At 36.5% G+C, this 18,802-nt stretch overlaps 1 protein-coding gene across 1 annotated transcript in view; it reads left to right on the top strand.

Annotated features, from left to right (window-relative positions):
* The window catches only part of LOC124630612 (pickpocket protein 28-like), a 44,716-nt gene that overhangs the window by 22,139 nt on the left and 3,775 nt on the right, over nucleotides 1-18,802 (top strand). The window contains exon 10 of the mRNA XM_047164574.1: nucleotides 6,140-6,246. Coding sequence (XP_047020530.1) covers nucleotides 6,140-6,246 — 107 coding nt within the window. The remainder of the gene's footprint in view (nucleotides 1-6,139; nucleotides 6,247-18,802) is intronic.

The raw sequence follows: 18,802 nt of genomic DNA on the forward strand, positions 1-18,802 counted from the left end.
ACGTCACATTAGTTGCACGGTTCCAAAAAGTTGGTCTCATGGAGAAGAGCCGGCAAGAAACTCCATAGACACTCTTTTTAAAAAGTAATACAGTCACAGTACAAACAGTCTATTACATAACAATAATAAGCTCACAAAATTACACAATGCAAAAAAATTAAACTGTAAATCTATACAATGCAAAAGGGAAAAGAAAAAGTCGTTTAATTGCCAGGGAAGCCGCACATGGAGTGATTAGTTATCGCCATATATCTTTATCGTCAACAAAGTCTTGAATTTTATAATAAGCTTTTATAATTAGGTTGGATTTTACTGTGTTCTTAAATTTTATATCCGTGAGATCGGTTACACACTTAGGCAGCTTGTTGTAAAAACGGACACAATTCAATAAAAACTATTTATTTGATTTCGTTAATCTGAATCTCGGAACTACTAGCTTGTGCTTGTTTCTTGTATTAATTTAATGTATATCACTTTTAACAATAAATTGATTTAAGTTTTTACGTACGAACATGATATTTTCTAGAATATAAAGAGAAGGTAGTGTAAGTACGTCAATTTCTTTAAATAATTCTCTTAGTGACTCGCGAGGGCCGAGGCCATAAATTGCACGAACTGCCCTTTTCTGGAGAACGAAGATTGAATTTACGTCAGCCGCTGCCCCCCACAGTAAAATACCATAGGACATAATACCATGGAAGTAAGCGAAATACACGAGCCTAGCAGTAGCAACGTCAGTAATCTGTCTTATTTTTCTGACTGCATAAGCTGCGGAACTCAGCCTTTTTGACTGTGCTGAGATGTGGGCACCGCATTGCAGTTTAGAGTCAATGGTGATGCCCAGGAAGACGGTTTGACTAATAACCTCTAATTTATTATCGTCCAGAACGATATTGAGCCCTACTGGTGTTACATTAGGTAAAGAGAATTTAATGCATTTCGTTTTGGAAGAATTAAGAAGCAAGTTATCCGCGGCAAACCACTTGCTCAGAGTAACCAAGCTATCGTTTACGTCTATGGGACTAGATTCCTTTCTGTTAATTTTGAAGACAAGGGAAGTGTCATCAGCAAATAAAATAATATCAGAGATCACAGACATCATATACGGGAGATCATTTATATAAGCTAAGAATAAAAAGGGACCTAAAATTGAGCCCTGCGGCACGCCCATTTTTACTAATGACCCAGATGAAGTTGAGCCACTTACGTCCACTACTTGCTGTCTGTTTGACAGATAAGAAAGGACGAGCGCGAGAGCTTTACTACGAATTCCGTAGTGGTTCAGCTTATAAATGAGAGTGTCATGGTCAACGCAATCGAACGCCTTAGAAAGGTCGCAGAAAATGCCCACAGCATCCCGCGAATCTTCCCAGGCGTTTAAGATTTGGGTGATCAATCTTGCACTTGCGTCAGTGGTAAACTTACCCTTTGTAAAGCCGTACTGATGGTCATGAAATATGTTGTTTAAATTAAAATGTCTTAACATCTGATCGAGCATGATCCTTTCGAAGATTTTGCTAAAGGCTGGAAGGATTGAAATAGGTCTGTAGTTAGAAGGGTTTTTCTTACAGCCTGATTTAAAGATAGAAACAATTTTGCTGAGTTTCATCAAATCAGGGAAGTTTCGACTTATGTTGAGTTTTGTATAATTTTAAACAAAAAAAATATATATGTATTTTAATTGGTTTAAATATCCTTGGTGTTATTGTTATCGAAAGAAAGAAGCACTGAAGCTTTATAAATTGGAGTTTTGAAAAAAAAATAAAACTTTTAATTGTGGGCGGAAGGTCGTATTCGATCAAGTTTGAATCACTTTTGCATAATAGAGCCGGCTTGAATTTCAAAAGTATAAAAATAAAACTTTATTGCTTAATTAAAATGAAAAGCCTACTTAAAAAGGAAGGGAGATTAATTATTTTTGTTTGTTTGAAGTACCTATTTACTTACTACGTAGTATAAGGTTTGCCTTGTTCATTGGTCTAATGAGGGTTTTCATCGGAATTTATACATCTACAATGGTTCTTCTGAGTACTCATTATTTACAACAAGCATGGATGATTCCATTGTTCTGTTGGCAATTGAGTCCTGAAGCTGAAGCATACTCTAATGCTTCAGCTTCAGGACTCAATTGCCAATGGGGCCACGTTACTAGTATTGCCACGTTTCAATGTCTCTTCTTTGTAAACCTAACATAGCTTACAGGACTTAGAAACATGTTTATGTAAACGGAATAAGTGTTCTTACAGAGGTGATTATTTTTAGGCCATTCCTGAGACTTATGTACTTGCTACATCCATTCTTATTCGTTCACTGTTTTATTAGCACCTAATGAAAGAGTTATAATTAAAGTAATACTTATCTACTTGTATGTCTCTACCTGACCTCGGGACTATAGAGTCCCGGATTTTTGGGAGGCGAACGTGGGGCCGAAGCCAACACGCTGAAGCCCTTTTGAGACAACTTTAATGAAATGGCGACACAAAACCGACGATTATCCCCGTATACACTATAGAAATGTACCCAAGGACAATCCCCGGTTCTGTGCTAAACTATTGCTAACTATGGAGGAAAACTACTTGGGCTATTGTGATGGGATGTTAGTGGACTAGGAATGGGAAGACTATGGGAACTATGGCACCTGCCGATAACAATGTTTGCACACGTAAAAATGGCAGGTGGAGACTCGCCAACTCACTTACTGGGCCCTCGGGAATCAGTCACTGAATAGCAACAAGAGGGCAACAGGTACATGAGCGGCTGAAGGGTGAGGATACCTCGGCGGACTTTAAACGCAGATCACGCGCTCCCTGTGGGTCCAGCATCACCGGCCCACTCGCCACTTACCACGAGGTACCTACCCTCGGAGTGGGCTGCTAACCCTGCTCTAGCGACTCCACTCTGACCGGCCGATGAAGGCAAGCCAAGAGGCGGGAGACCTATCCCCCGTCATGCTTCACTCCGGCAAGCCGGAGGTGGGGGACAGTATACTCTCCCTGGAGCACTCGGATATATAGCCCCGCGGGGTCGCTACTCCCCGTCATCCGCCTCAGATGCCCTGCGGGGCCTTATCTACTATTATTATTGTTTTTATAAAAGTTTACTAGCAATTAAGATGACCTATTTCGTTTGGTTTATCGATTCATGTATATATTTTGTGAGTATTTAATGTCTAACAAACATCTTTGTTAAATAAAATGTTGTATTATATAGGTAATTATTTATTTGATAACAGGAAATTCTCAAGCTTTATACTATTTTTAAAGCCTACCGGGAGATACCAGGATCCATAAATTTTCAGAAAATGAGGCTCTCGTATATTAAATTAGGCTTTCTACATACTTTCATTTACTTTTCTAACAGAAAACAGTTTGCAGTTAAATTACTTATTTAAAGTACCAACCATTGAATGAACCTGGGTAATAGTAAAACCTTAAAATCAATTATAACAGAAACTAACTACGAATCTTTACAAATAAATTCCCTACAATAGATTTGTGAGACTACCGACCGAAAACTCTATTAATATTAGGTAATTCAATTTCCAACAAAAGCCTACAAAACTTTTAAATTTATGCTTCTACAGTAATTGCCGTTCGACTCTTGATGAGCTTAAATTTTGCGGGAAACGTTTTAGAAATTTTGAAATTCAATAAAACAACCCATTACCATCTTTGCCATTACTCAAATACCGTATTCATGTTACCGGTCGCATTTGACTAACTTTGAAAGACATACTGCCTTAAAATTGTTAACATAATGTGTAGGTGCTTTGTAAAATAAAGAGGCTGCAATATTTCATTGCAAAACGGCTAAACTGAAGCAATTTGGGAATAAGATAAAATTATAAAATATTATAGTTCGGCCATTCAGAGAATGCGTTCCTGACACGTCGCGATTGAACTGACGACGTAATAACATTCATTGATTATTGATATAATAATGTTGTTTTAATGCTCCTCAATTGTTAAAACGGTAAACAACCAGCAAAAATATTTTTATCGTAACTGCAACGCCATTGCAAAGTTACGTCGTCAGTTCAATCGCGACGTGTCAGGAACGCATTCTCTGAATGGCCGAACTATAAGTGCTATATTATGTGCTAGTGCAAGGTTCATATTTGTACACTTTGCCGGGACTTACTTGCGAGGTCTTACTGGAAAGGTACGATACCTTTTTCTTGTTGTGTGTGTCCAGTAAATAAAACACACAAGTGCCCAACTCGCGAAAGCTTCAAAACCTTTACGTTTTTGAACCGCATACAACGGGTTAATGCCATGGCCTGATCTACATAAAAGGTAATACATTACCTTACCAACTTATCCAAACCACCCTTTGTGATTTCCCATAACACATCAAAATCTGTGAACTTTTGATCTTGCAAAATCCCATGAATTTCTAAAACCCGTGGGAGTTGTGTATCAAATATCTGTTTTTATAATACTCTGTTACAAAGGAAAGTAAATTTGAACGTAATCATAACGTGAACATATCCAATTTGGAACATGTAAAGACTGAATGTTATATTTCATGTAAAATCATGTCATGGTTCGGATTGTAATTTTCTAGAAGAATAAACTTCCAGAAATATCGGCGTGAAAAATCTGGTGAATCTTTTTACATAAATACATTTTTCTAAAGGGCTAAGAATGACTTTACATTAGAATTTTATACAGACGTAAGAGTTGGTTTTTGGATCCACTACGAGTGCAAGAGAATACGCCGTTTTTTAAAGCATAAATGACAGTGGCTTTATAAGTGTCTACGCCCATACGCTCAATTTGTAGCCGAGCGTTGCCTCGTGGAAAATCCGTTAGTTTGAAAGCGCTGTAAGGGCGCGAGAAATACACGAGTCCTTAAAACTATACTGGATATAAAAATATTTTGGAAATCTGATCTGTCACCTAGCAACAAGATCCTAGGAACCAGACTTCCAGAAATAAGGTTGATCTGACAACTAAAAACAAAATGAGAAAAAATATTCTTATTCAGCAAACGCTTTTGTTCAAGATCTCAAAGTTCTGTATAGGGCAATGATAAGAGGCTTTTAGAAAGAGAAATAATGAACCGTTTAGTGTGAACTGTTTACTTTTAACTTCACTAAAAGTTTAGGTAGGTAGATAGTTTTATTTGGCCTCTATTTGTCTGTAGTCTTTGGAGTTTTGTTTCGAAGTTTGTTAAAAATAAGTATGTTTTGGTTCATCAAGCCTTGATCACAGTATATCTACAAAATATAGTTTGCAGAACTGAATGTTTGGTACTCTTTCACACTAAAACTCCATGGCTGTTACCATCATCATATTGCTGAACGTTGGCTTCCCCCAAGAAACTTGTAGCAAATTCAAATTTCATCAAACGTAATAAGTCGCGGCAAAGATACATTATTTAGAAGTATATTATATCTTATTCCAAAACCGTGGATAAGAAAATTATTCCCCAAGCTATATTAAGGTAAGGTCGACCTTTACAAATATAAACAAATCCCTTTGACATAAAAAATAAACTTCTTGTAGATACACCTAATAACAAAAAGCTATGACATTTAAAGACAACTTTTTTATATCATATTTAAAAAAAAAAAAACTTCACTTTTTTCAATCTTGTTAAAAAAAAGCAGTGGTATTTCTACTAGGAGTTTTAATTAAAATAGAAACTTGACTTTAGAAAAGACGTCAAAATAAAGACCTTTGTTATAGAAATAAAGTAATTTCTATTTTTACTTTACTTAAGGTATTATTTGCCATTAATCTGATAAGCGTCTTTGCGGATGAGTTGGATTCATCTTTAGTATCGAAGAAACTAAACTTATTTATACTATACAAAAACTAAATAAAGAATTTAACATAGACGACGGTTATTTTAGATTATTTTCTTTGATCAAGCTTAATATGACTCGTTAAATTTTGATCATGTAAGTTGCTTACGTAGTTGATTTCTGATTTTACAAATGTCAAACCGCTTTATAAGTTGCTTATAGTAAGTATTTATAACTTACGTAATTTTCACGGAAGTAACTTTCAAGTATAAAGTCGGGGTTATACACATTAAAACGTCAAATCCAGTAAGCAGTTCTGTTCCTTATGAGCTCATAACAAGCCTTTTGTTTTAAATAAGAATGTTTAATGTTTGTAATATATTTCAGAGCTGGCGTGAATGTGAGTGAGTTGGCAGCATTGCAAGTCTACTTCAGCAAATCAAATTGTAACTGCTATAAGTTGACGCTTCTCATTGATGTCAGTTATTTTATTGGTAAGTTTACTCCACTATAATTCAGCTTTAGTGAAACTGACTGAAAAGGGATAAATATTCCATTTGAAATCTCTGTTAAACTCATACCTCTAAAATAACTAAATTGCAAATATTCTTAGTTTTAATCCGACTAGTTTTTATGGCAATAAAATACTATGACATGGTTACTATGTAGGTACGACCAACAACAGTAAGGAAAAAATCATAAGATATTATCATTATCAGCAAACACGATACTAATTAGGTACTGTTGTGTATCTTGTTTCTTACATCAGATACTTCGACATCTTATTATCAAACATGACATAGGCAATCCTTCCTAATAAACTATTCCGAGAATTGTCGATAAGTAATAAAGTCGGAAACCAGAGTTAGCTATCATCTGATTGCCTTTCCATAACTAGGTACATATGGTGGGGTCAAATTCCAGTCTCTGATGCAGCTGAATACCAGTGTTTTAATGGAGCGACTGCCTATTTGAACTCCTCAACCCAGTCACCAGTACAGTTAATTGTCAGACTTTCTAACTTCTGACGACTGTGAAATATGGTAAAATGACAGTCGGGATCCACCAACTAAACGAGCTTTCTGAAACATGGACAAAAGAACTCGTCATGACGATAGTGACCCATCCACGAAGCGACCGCGCCAAGCGTTGCTTAACCTTACGAGTGATTGATCCACGAGTCTAACTTAGCGACCTGGATCGTAATTAATAATTAATGTTGAGTGCGAAAGCTGAAATTTTAACAAGCGCCTAATATCGACGTCAATCATAATTTGTTTAGTCTTACAAAGAAGCTTGGTTAATTAGAGGACGAGAAAATTGTTTCACGCTGTACAAGTAATTGGTGTTTGGTATCCTTTTCTTCAGGCAGAAGGGTATTTTTAGATAATTAATTATAATAGACAAATAGGGTTGCGATCTAATTTACTATCAGGAATATTACGTTCAAAGAACTATTAGGTAGATTTATCATTAGAGCCGATACCATTATGTAGCTTGGCAAATAATTTACATACAGTGCGCGCATACTTCGCGATATCTATCAAGGCAAATTTTCAGCTACTTAATTCAATAATTATTGATACCAACGATCAGCGAAAATGTTATTATTAATTTAAGTACAAGAAACTTTTCTCTCGCAAGCAGTACTTCTAAGTAAAATTTCAGATTACCTAACCAAGGCCAATTACTGTTATTTATCACGTTAACTGATTAGGTACTTACGCCCCAATAAACTTGGAATAGTTATTCTACGTAACCTTTAATGAATGTTGGTCTTTCAAAGTCAACGAGACTGATTGCCGATCAGGCTTTTTTGAGCTAAATTCTTTTCTTAAGGTAACATTTTGATCACTTAATCAACCGGAGCCGCATTGAGTAGGTACAAATCTCTAAGGCCCGACAACATAAACGTACGTTTTCTTAAAACAACTTTTACTGTAAATTTTCACTTTCAAGTTTCTACGTTAAGAGTGGTTTGAAAAAAACATACGTCGATAATACCAGTGAACTTAGGCTTAAGTGTGCAATTTGGCGGTCGGGGACCGAGACTACGTTACAAATACCCATGCGTAGCTTACTTTGCATTTTTGATCACATCGTTACGCACACACACGAAGTAGAACATACATGGCGCACAGAAGTACCTCTACATACATACAAATATGAGCGGGGCTTTCGTACCTTGAGTGAAGGAAGGGTAATGTCGTCTACGGTTGGTTTACTTATCTAAGGGTAAGTCCCTAGCCATGACGTCACACGTTACGTGACTTGGCAGCTAGTAATGTTATCCGACCCAATTTCGCACCTATAAATTTTGGTAATAAGTGATATCGACACGTGGAAATATAATGTATTGTTAGGATTTTGAAGGCAAACTTTTTTATTACATTGCAAATATCTAGCGAGAATGATGTACAAAAGAATTGAGCATTTAAAATTTAATTACTTACGTATCAAATTACGGAGAATAGTATGTCTAATCCTTGTCAAATTACAAGAAAATTTTATATAAGCTTTAAAAGAAAACCAGTCACGAGGCGGTTCTGTTTATTTAGCAACAACACGTGCAAGTATCTCAAATGGAATGTTTTTTACTCGGAATAGTTATTATTGACTCCCACTACAAGTGGCTATGTATTTTGAACCTTATCTTTGTTGTATACCAATTTAAAAATATTTTTAGGAATTCGACAGTCATTTTAGGCTATATTCTTGGTAAAGGAATTTATTTTGTCACTCCTAAGAGAACATTAAAGACGATTTCCAATATTGTTTTGTAGATGAAACATATGCAACTTGGTTCGTGGTATATTGACGATTTTAAATAAACCTCAGTACCGACATATTGGATTTCGGGAGTGAAGTTTGCCTACGTATAGTAGATTACGTTTCACGTGAATTTCATTAAACTACAAAATGTCAAACGCAAAATTATCGTGAAAACAACAAAACTGACGTTCCATTGACCAGCGAGCTTTAAATACTGTTTCAGTTTGTGTTATTTTAATTTTAAAATTGCAAAAGACGTGACACAGTAAAATATTTTCCTTAATTAAAATTCTCCATTCCTGGAAGCTACGCCATGTCGCAATGAAATAATTTTCGTTGTAGTGTGGAAAAGGATCATCGTAAACTTTACCTAAACAGATTCATACGTATATAAAGATTTGAAAAGAAAAATAATAGTTTAAAAAAACTAAAAAACACGCTTTTTATAGAAAACCGAACTAAAAAATAGAAAATAAATTTTAATGAATTTAAATTAAGAAAATAGTGTTAAAAATTTCAATGAATATAAATTAATAATAGAGTGAATACAAAAAAAATATTTTAAAAAAGCGTGGGGTGCTTTTTAAGGTATTATCGAAATGAAAATCACTCTACTCATATCTGTCAATAAAATATTTATAACTATTGACACCATGCACCCCACGCTTTTTTTAAATATTTTTTTTTGTATTCACACTATTATTAATTTATATTCATTGAAATTTTTAACACTATTTTCTTAATTTAAATTCATTAAAATTTATTTTCTATTTTTTAGTTCGGTTTTCTATAAAAAGCGTGTTTTTTAGTTTTTTTAAACTATTATTTATTTTCTAGTTTTTAGTTTGTTTTAAAACTATTATTTGTTTTGTAGAATTAAAATTCTCTTTAGTATAAAATTTGTCAATATTAGAGAAAACGGCTAAAGATAATTATTGGAAATAAAAATTAACATCGAGTCCTGCCTTATCGACTGTAGAGAAAAATTATAGAAAATTTTAATTAATTTTCTTACCTTATAGATAAAAATTATAAAAATTAGCAAAAATCATATTTTACAAATTGAAAAGCCTACAAGTCGGTGTCTAATGGATGTTACTAAGTTAATTTTGCCACCGACTTCTAGGCCGATGTACCTAAAATTAGTATTTTTTTTGCTTTTTAGTGTTTTGGGAAGCCGGTTTAATTTTTTTGTAAAAAAGTTTTTTATTTAAAGCTTTTCAGTGATACGAATAGTTGTCACTATCCATACAAGTGGGAAGTTCTCATCAATACAAAGAATGTAAGTCCAAACGAGGTATTTTACATATTCAGTTGTCGAGTTCCCTCGACTTTCTCTGGTCTCCATCATCAGGTCAGCTCCCAACCTTCACTGTTGCATAGGTCTTGTCAATACAAATAATTTAAGCCCAAACACGAGGTAGTTTCCATATTCAGTTGTCGAGTTCCCTCGACTTTCTCTGGTCTCCATCATCAGGTCAGCTCCAAACCTTCACTGTTGCAAAGGTCTTGTCAATACAAATAATTTAAGCCCAAACACGAGGTAGTTTACATATTCAGTTGTCGAGTTCCCTCGACCCTCTCTGGTCTCCATCATCAGGTCAGCTCCAAATCTTCACAGTTGAATAGTGCTTTTAGGCGTACACCTGAGTGTCAAGTTTTTATCCTATGTATGCCTACAACTTTTGAAGGTTGCCCTCGATTTCTCAGGGTTTCCATGATCAGATCCTGATCTGATGACTATGGGACCAACTGGCAGCTATTCCGAGTCGAACAAAAAAAGAATCACGTAAATCGGTCTATAAACCTCGGAGTAATCGATGTGTATGTGTAACCTCCTCCTTTTTGGGAAGTCGGTTAAAAATGGAATAATTTTATAAAATTAGTGTATTGTCATCGGTCCTCAATAAATCTACAAAGTTTGAACGAAATCTGGCCGTTTAAAGTGGGTCAAAATCGCGCCCAAAGAAGTCGGTTACAAACCTACAAACATACAAACATACAAACATACAGGTGAAGCTAATAAAAAGCGTGTAAAAAAATAGCTCGAAGGACATAGGTAACGTTATTTGCCTCGAGTCCTGTGTTATCTGCTACGATGATCAAAATACTTTGTACGTCACGTTATTCACGCTATAGGCGAGATTTCATCGCTGTGTGGCTCTGTAATTCACATAAATGTTTTTACTAGGTCACTAAACAATGTACGCTCTAGCAAACAATAAGGAATTGGTTAAAGCATTTGTAAAATGTCCGCCAAATTTCAACTTTTGTGTGCGCCCACAATGAGGAGTCTCGCATTGTCTCGCTCATTTTCTGTGGAACACTCTCTACGATTCTCGTCATAACAAAACCTACATAAGAACGAAATTAAACCACCTACGGTTAAACTAACATTCTGTCTCGATAAACCATCTGACCTTTGACCTTGAAGACCATACAAGGATAACTAAAACGTTCAAAGTTACCTCCGACACTGGGCACTTGACTAAGTGTTAATATCCCTCGGGAGCGTAGGAGCCATTTTACAATATACGTACGTACTTAGGTACTAGCTATATACTAATATCATAAACGCGAAACTTTGTATGTATGAATATTTGTTCCACTTTCACGCTAAAACTACTGGATGTATTTTGATAAAACTTGGAAATAAAACAGCTCATATATAAAAATATTACTTCATTACACGCAGATATGTTTGTCAAAACTGATTTTAATTAACTCCATAAAATATTTACATTAAATGAAAAAAAAAACTTATATATATATACAACTTAAAACTAATACAGTGCATCAAAAAATTGCTCCTCATCGCTGTCACTAGGTAATGTACCCAAAAGACTGTATTAGTTTTAAGTTGTATATACCTATATATAAAAATAACATATAAAAGCTACTTTTTATCGGAAATAGTTCCCACGGGATGCGGGCGAAACCGTAGATGGAAGGTAGTTTAGCAATATATGAACTACTTTTTTTTTTTTTTTTTAGCGACGTAAAATCATCAAATGACCCCTCCCGCTGTGGGTTAGCAGCGGTGAGGGAGTGTCAGACTCTTACTGACTAAAATCGTCGTGTTCCGTCATAGGCCTTTTATGTACCAGGGCCGCGGTATCTCTTTCGAACAACCCGCAGCCTCGGCAGGCCTTGGCCCTGCTGAGCCCCGCTGGGGTTGCTGACATCTCTTTGAGGAGCGCGTGGAACAACGCGCGCCGTCGACACGGGTCTGTCGTCTAGAAAGACAGAGGGACGATGAGCCACCCGAACTCACCGCCCACAGACCCACGCCTATGGTGGCCGGGAGTCATCTCGCGACACCCGGCGCCCATGGTGTCTACCTGGTCCAGCGCGGCGGCCGGGATGAGAGGTGCGAACTCTCTGGCGTTCCGCCTCCTCCTTCTCGAGCATGACCGCTTCGCAGGAGGCGACGGCATCCCATTCCCTCTCGCCCCGGACCATGGCCTGAACCAGGGCCGGACGCGAGAGGTCGCCGCCGCCCAAAGCCTCGACGAGGACCCGGCGGTGCCCTTCCCATGCGGGGCACACCTGGACTGTGTGGTCCACCGTGTCCTCGGGGCTGTCCGCACAATGGTGACACCCGGGCGCCTCCTCACGACCGATGCGGTGCAGGTACCTCCCGAAACAACCGTGTCCGGTGAGGACCTGCGTCATGCGGTACGTGACGGCGCCGTGACTCCTCCCGAGCCACTCCTCAAAGAGGGGACTTACCGCCACGATGGTGGCGTGCCCTAATATATGAACTACTTACAAACAATCTGATGAAGATCGTTCAATATAATGGTGCTTCTGAAGCTCGTATTGGACTTGACAACTTCTATTATGAGTTTATGACTTAGCTTCTGTGGTTTTGAAAATTATATGATATGCAATTTGTTTTGTGCCAAATGCAGTGTAGAAGGGACCTGAAACTATCACTGATAAGTGTAAAACATTTCTAGAATTAATGCAAAATTATTCAGGGTTAAAAATTATATTTTTCAAACTTACGGCCAAATACCGAAACAATATTAAAAAACAGCTCAAACATAATTTTCTTTCTGTCACTAATCAAAAATTGCTGCAACAGAAAGGGTAAGAATTAAAATTAATTAAGTGACGTTTCAGTCTTTGAACACTGATCACAATGCCACCATACTCACAATTATGTTTCTAAACTGGAAATTCCCCGAACTCCTGGATCTATCAATACCAGACCATACGAGCTCAGGATAATAATAGGCTAAAGATGATATTACTAACAACATAATCAAGACATGAATAGGGTGTAATGTTCCTCCTACCAGTTTCTCAGTAATTAGTAGGTAACCGATATGTACTACATATTGGCTCGCTTGCATGAAACGTCTTATCTCCGTGCCTCACCGTTGACAGTTCTGCATCAACTGACAGCTTGGTATAGACACAACGTCCACGGTCATGCATTCACAGAGACGACAAATACAGGAGATGTAGTACAAAGGGAATTCATTAACTGCCACTTTCCATAACCTATCGATCCTTGGTTTTGTAATTAGAGATTGAAAAGATTTCGAACATAAAAGTAGGTAGGTATATAATTTAACTGCTTTTAGTATTTATATTATTTATGGATAAATAAATAAAAAAAAATTAGGCTGCATCTGGGTTTTTTCTATGATTCGTTTTCTTTGACACAATTTATATGTCGCGAATGTCAAATTTCGATCTGTAATTTCAAATCACCGAAAATGCGTACCTAGAAGTCGGTGTCTAGTGGATATTACTAAGTTAATTTTGCCACCGACTTCTAGGCCGATGCACCTAAAATTAGTTTTTTTTTGCTTTTTAGTGTTTTGGGAAGTTGGTTTAATTTTTATGTAAAAAAAAATTATTTACAGCTTTTCAGTGATACGAATAGTTGTCACTATCCATATAAGTGGAAAGTTCTCATCAATACAAAGAATATAAATCCAAATACGAGGTATTTTTAACCCCCGACGCAAAAACGACGGGGTGTTATAAGTTTGACGTGTCTGTGTGTGTGTGTGTGTGTGTGTGTGTGTGTGTGTGTGTGTATGTGGCATCGTAGCTCCCAAACGGATGATCCGATTGTAATGCGGTTTTTTTTGTTTAAAAGGAGTGTCATTCGGGAGTGTTCTTAGCTATGTTTGGTGGAAATCGGTTCAGGTCTTCAAGGTCATCAGCTCGTTTGTTAGGTGTGAGAGGAATGTTACACGCTCAGTTTACTTGCAAGCATGTGTGGGATCTGAAATTTGAAACACTAATGTCTTCTGGAACCACTGAGCTGGTCTGCTGTTAGGGCACGAAGGTAGGAGACGTAACCCTGAACTGCCTTTTAGTAAACCCATCGAGTTTGGGCTCGTTGAATTTGTCTTGACTAGTTCTCTTCAATTGACGAGAACCTGATACTGGAAATGGGATGTGGCGGATGAAACCCTGAAATGCCGGAATGAAACGGATAAACCGATTTATATCTTCGCTGAAAATCTAGAATGACCAAAGGTTTATGTTTCCTCGATCTGTGCAATTCTCCCAGAGCCAGTATGTTATGAAGATTGTTAAACAGCATCCTTTGGCCGAGATCGCATAGAGCGACCCCATCTTAAAATAAAAGAAATTAACTGAAAGAAGGAAAAATTAAGGAGCTCCTTCAAAAAGCATGAAATAAAATTAAATTATAAATTAAAAAAAACCCCCGACCCAAAAAAGTACGCAATTATATAGTATGACAAAAGGTTAAAAACGCTAAACCCTATAAAAAGCAAAAAATAACTTTTAACTCTACGTAAGTACCAACTAAAGCATGTCAGACTAAACTAAATTTTGACGTGTCGGGGGACCGCTTTTTACCTTCAAAAATACTTACATAAATCAAATGATACCTACCTAATTACAACATTCGTATAAAACAAAATTATATACACAGTTATAAATAAGTAGTATATACTTAATTACTTCTAACGTTAGGCTAATAAATTAGAGCGGTCCCCCGACACGACAAAATTTAGTTTAGTCTGACATGCTTTAGTTGGTACTTACGTAGAGTTAAAAGTTATTTTTTGCTTTTTATAGGGTTTAGCGTTTTTAACCTTTTGTCATACTAATTGCGTACTTTTTTGGGTCGGGGGTTTTTTTAAATTTATAATTTTACATATTCAGTTGTCGAGTACCCTCAACCTTCTCTGGTCACCATCATCAGGTCAGCTCTAAATCTTCACTGTTGCAAAGGTCTTGTCAATACAAATAATATAAGCCCAAACACGAGGTAGTTTACATATTCAGTTGTCGAGTTCCCTCGACCCTCTCTGGTCTCCATCATCAGGTCAGCTCCAAATCTTCACTGTTGAATAGTGCTTTCAGGCATACACCTGAATGTCAAGTTTCTACCCTATGTATGCCTACAACTTTCGAAGGTTGCCCTCTATTTCTCAGGGTTTTCATCATCAGATCCTGACCTGATGACTATGGGACCAACTGGCAGCTATTCCGAGTCGAACAAAAAAAGAATCACGTAAATCGGTCTATAAACCTCGGAGTAATCGATGTACATACATAGAAAAGAAAAAAAACATACCGGCCGAATTGAGAACCTCCTCCTTTTTAGGAAGTCGGTTAAAAATACATAAATTCATACAAAACCTATCTGACTATAACACTAAAGTATGACATACCTACAAACATACATGAAGTACATAAAGAGAGTACGTAAGGAAAATTATAGATTGGAGAAGATAAGAGATAACATTATAGGAGTACATAATGAAATTCATAAGGGGAGTAACTAAGGAAGTAAATAAGGGGAGTGCATAAGGAAGTATATAAGGGGAGTTCATAAGAACGTATATAAGGAAGAACATGAGGGGAGAACATAAGGAAGTACATAAGTGGAGCACATAAAGGGAGTACATAAGGAAGCACATAAGGGGGAGTACATAAAAACAGTACCTATATAAGGAAGTATATAAGGGTAGTACAAAAGGGAGTTCATAGGTTAGAGTAGATAAGGGATTACATTATAGGAGTACATAAGGAAGTCCACAAGTGGAGTACATAAAGGGAGTACTACATAAGGAAGATACTTAAAAGCAAACTCACGTACATATACATAAATTACTAACCTGATTTGGGTTCCATGACATCATTAAACAAGGAATTGTCTTCGAATTATTTAGAAGCTGAGTAAATTCAATTAATATTAATTGTATCATAATTATTCTATTATTAAAGTAATTGCACGCCTTCACACATAATAGGAATCAATTATTATAAAATTTCTAGGAAACAAAAATGATTGTTCTCTAGAAATCAAAGAGCTAATGAAGGTTTTCCATAAACAATACATTGGAGGAGTATTGAAATCTTGTAAATTACCAATACTTTCATAGAACAATCTTGCAAATAAATTATTCCAAGAAGTCTTATTATAACTTAGATAATTGTTCCACTAAAGTCATAATTTTTGACATAATGTTCAAAAAATAATTTAGATGGCACCGTTTTAAATTTGGCTGAGAACTATTAATTTTCTTTTCATCAAGGTAAAAATTATAGTTGGATTTTGATGTGGCACGGCAAACTGACAAACACTATTGAAATGTCTATCGAAAAATTACACTACGTGTTAAAATATGGTGAATTACGGAAAATACACAACTCCATCTGTTGAAATAATAATCCTCTATAAAGAATGTATGGTAATATTGTCATTTACCACCTCGCTCCTTTGACAAATTGATGATGTATTTTATTTACCACAGATGGAGCTACTTTAACCTTGGCTAAACAAATTTTCATATTTTTTTTTCTTCCGAAGTTACTTATAAAGGTGTGATTTTCTGTGTAAAGATTAATAATAGGCCGATCAACTAATATAAGTACAACATTCAAATGAACAGTTTTGACAAATAGATTGCGTGTCGTAATATTTTACATCTTGAATTCACAAAATTAATCATATCTTTTGATAGAGTGAATCGATTTCGATGAAACAAAAACTAAGTAATACCCCAAGTTACGTAGAATTTTTGTATATAAGCATTGTCTGCATTTAATTCGTAGATTTTACGTGAATCCCGAACAAACAAACAGATAAACAGACAAACAGACAAACAGACAAACAGACAAAAATGACAAAAATGATGGAAATGGGTTCTGTTAGTTATCCTTTAACATGCTGGCTATTTTTTTTTGTCAATTTCTTCAATGTACAAAAATTACTTTTCTACAGATTTATTATATGTATAGATTTGCCTATTGAAGGGAGGGAATTGATACAAAATTGTAAAGTTGCATTAGTTCTCGCCTGATTTGGAATCGAAACCACACTCATACTAGAGAGGTTGGTTTTTTATACATAAGGCCGCTACGACTTTTATCACATTACACCTTCATAGCAAATTCAAAAGTCTTGCCAAAAAACGCTCGTACCATTTATTTGTTTTAATCACACAACATACGATTAGATAGAAGAATGTATATCAAAAAGCACGATAGAAGGTAAACCTTAGAACTAAAATCTATCATTAGTATCTATTAAGTACCTGTGTTAGGTACTACTAAGACACAAATCTTGTTAAGGACCCACTTGGAGTGGTTCCGTAGGCATCACCGTCTATTTAGAGCGGAACCCTAATACAGCTTGGCTAACCTCATTTAGTCAATGTCATGCTGACCTAAAAACAAAATCTCATCCTGATTAACGTCGCCTAATTAACTGTAATCTGTTAAAAGCTAAGTAAAAGCAATGTCTGTATTATATTTTTATTTATTAGCTGTTTTCTCGCGTCCCGTGGGAACTACTGCCCTTAGAGTGCATCATTCCAACATTGAAATATATTTTTTCAAATCTGAATAGTTTTAAATAAGTATTTTGATACAAACAAACAAAAAAAGTGTTTCCTCATTATTGTATTAGTATAGATATTTTTTATAACATGTGGAATACGGAAATTACATATATATGTCGGAGGCGTCATCAGGATGGCACTATCGTCCGACATCAGTTAGGGTAATCAAGCAAAGAGATAACTCAAAGAAACTCAAAACTCAAACAAACTAAAAACTCAAACGTTTATTCAAATTAGTCAGAACAAAAGACAGCCCCCAAAACGCCCGCCCTTCGCCACTTCCTATGTGTTTTGGCTGGGAAGAAGAAGTGGCGGAACAAACTCCCCAGCAACACATGTCTGTCTGTTAGGTTAGAAGAACCGTTACAATAAGTTTAGGTACTACAACGCTAGGCAATAACACCAGGTACACTACACGTAACGAAAGGCAGTAACGCGACAACTCCACGAAGACTCGACGAAGCCTCGACCAAGACTGAACCATGACTGAGCTCCGCGGACGCCACGCTGACCACCACGACTCCGCCAAGCGCGCCAAAATGTTGTTTCACCGGAAACGCCACCAGAGGGCGCGCTTGCGTGACGTTTAGTGTCCGTACTATTGACAGTCTCCGACACGGCCATCCTGCGTATACCCACGTCCGCGTGGGTTAATCTGCAACAACACAAACACAACACAGTATGCACAGTACAGCCTCGGCCACTCCTGACCACAACAGTAACTCTCGATCTTTGTTTTACGCTCTTACTTCTCTCAAGGAAATGAAACAAACTTCAAATGGCCTCAATTAGGTCTTTAACAAACAATCTAGGTGACAACTAGTTCTCAAAAGCTATACCCAGAGCAACCGAGTACTAAACTCTCACAAGCAACAAATCAAACTCTACATTTAATTGGGAAATGATCAATGAAAAGAAAGAAAATAATCGTTTCATTACAATAATTCAGAATCAAAATTAGGAAACTCAAAGTAAAACCGACCACTGCCTCTTACAAGAGACAATAAACTCTAAACTGATAAATTAAAACAAAACATTTAAGCTCTACATGTGACCATGGCTACACTTAGCCCAGTAACCTCCAGTTACTCTTTACTCTTTACTGCGAACCTCACATAGGAACGCCGAGTCTACCCTGGACTCATTGGTTTCCACTGAAACCCGACCTCCGCCAGAGCTGACTGCTTACCGCGTACTCACGGACTACTCACTGAGCAGACGCCGATTTCTACTGAGCTACGGCTACACGACAGCCTCTGGTACGGTCCGATCATCATGCAAACTCAAACACTCCTCAATATCATAACTACTTCGTTCCATCTCAATTTCATCAGTGATACTTTGATTTTCCGGCCTATCAAGTGCGAATTGATTTTTAATTAGAATCAAATTTTATTTTGTGTACAATAAAGAATAATAAGAAAGCATT

This window comes from Helicoverpa zea, chromosome 5 (genome assembly GCF_022581195.2).
Source record: "Helicoverpa zea isolate HzStark_Cry1AcR chromosome 5, ilHelZeax1.1, whole genome shotgun sequence".
Lineage (NCBI taxonomy): Eukaryota > Metazoa > Arthropoda > Insecta > Lepidoptera > Noctuidae > Helicoverpa > Helicoverpa zea.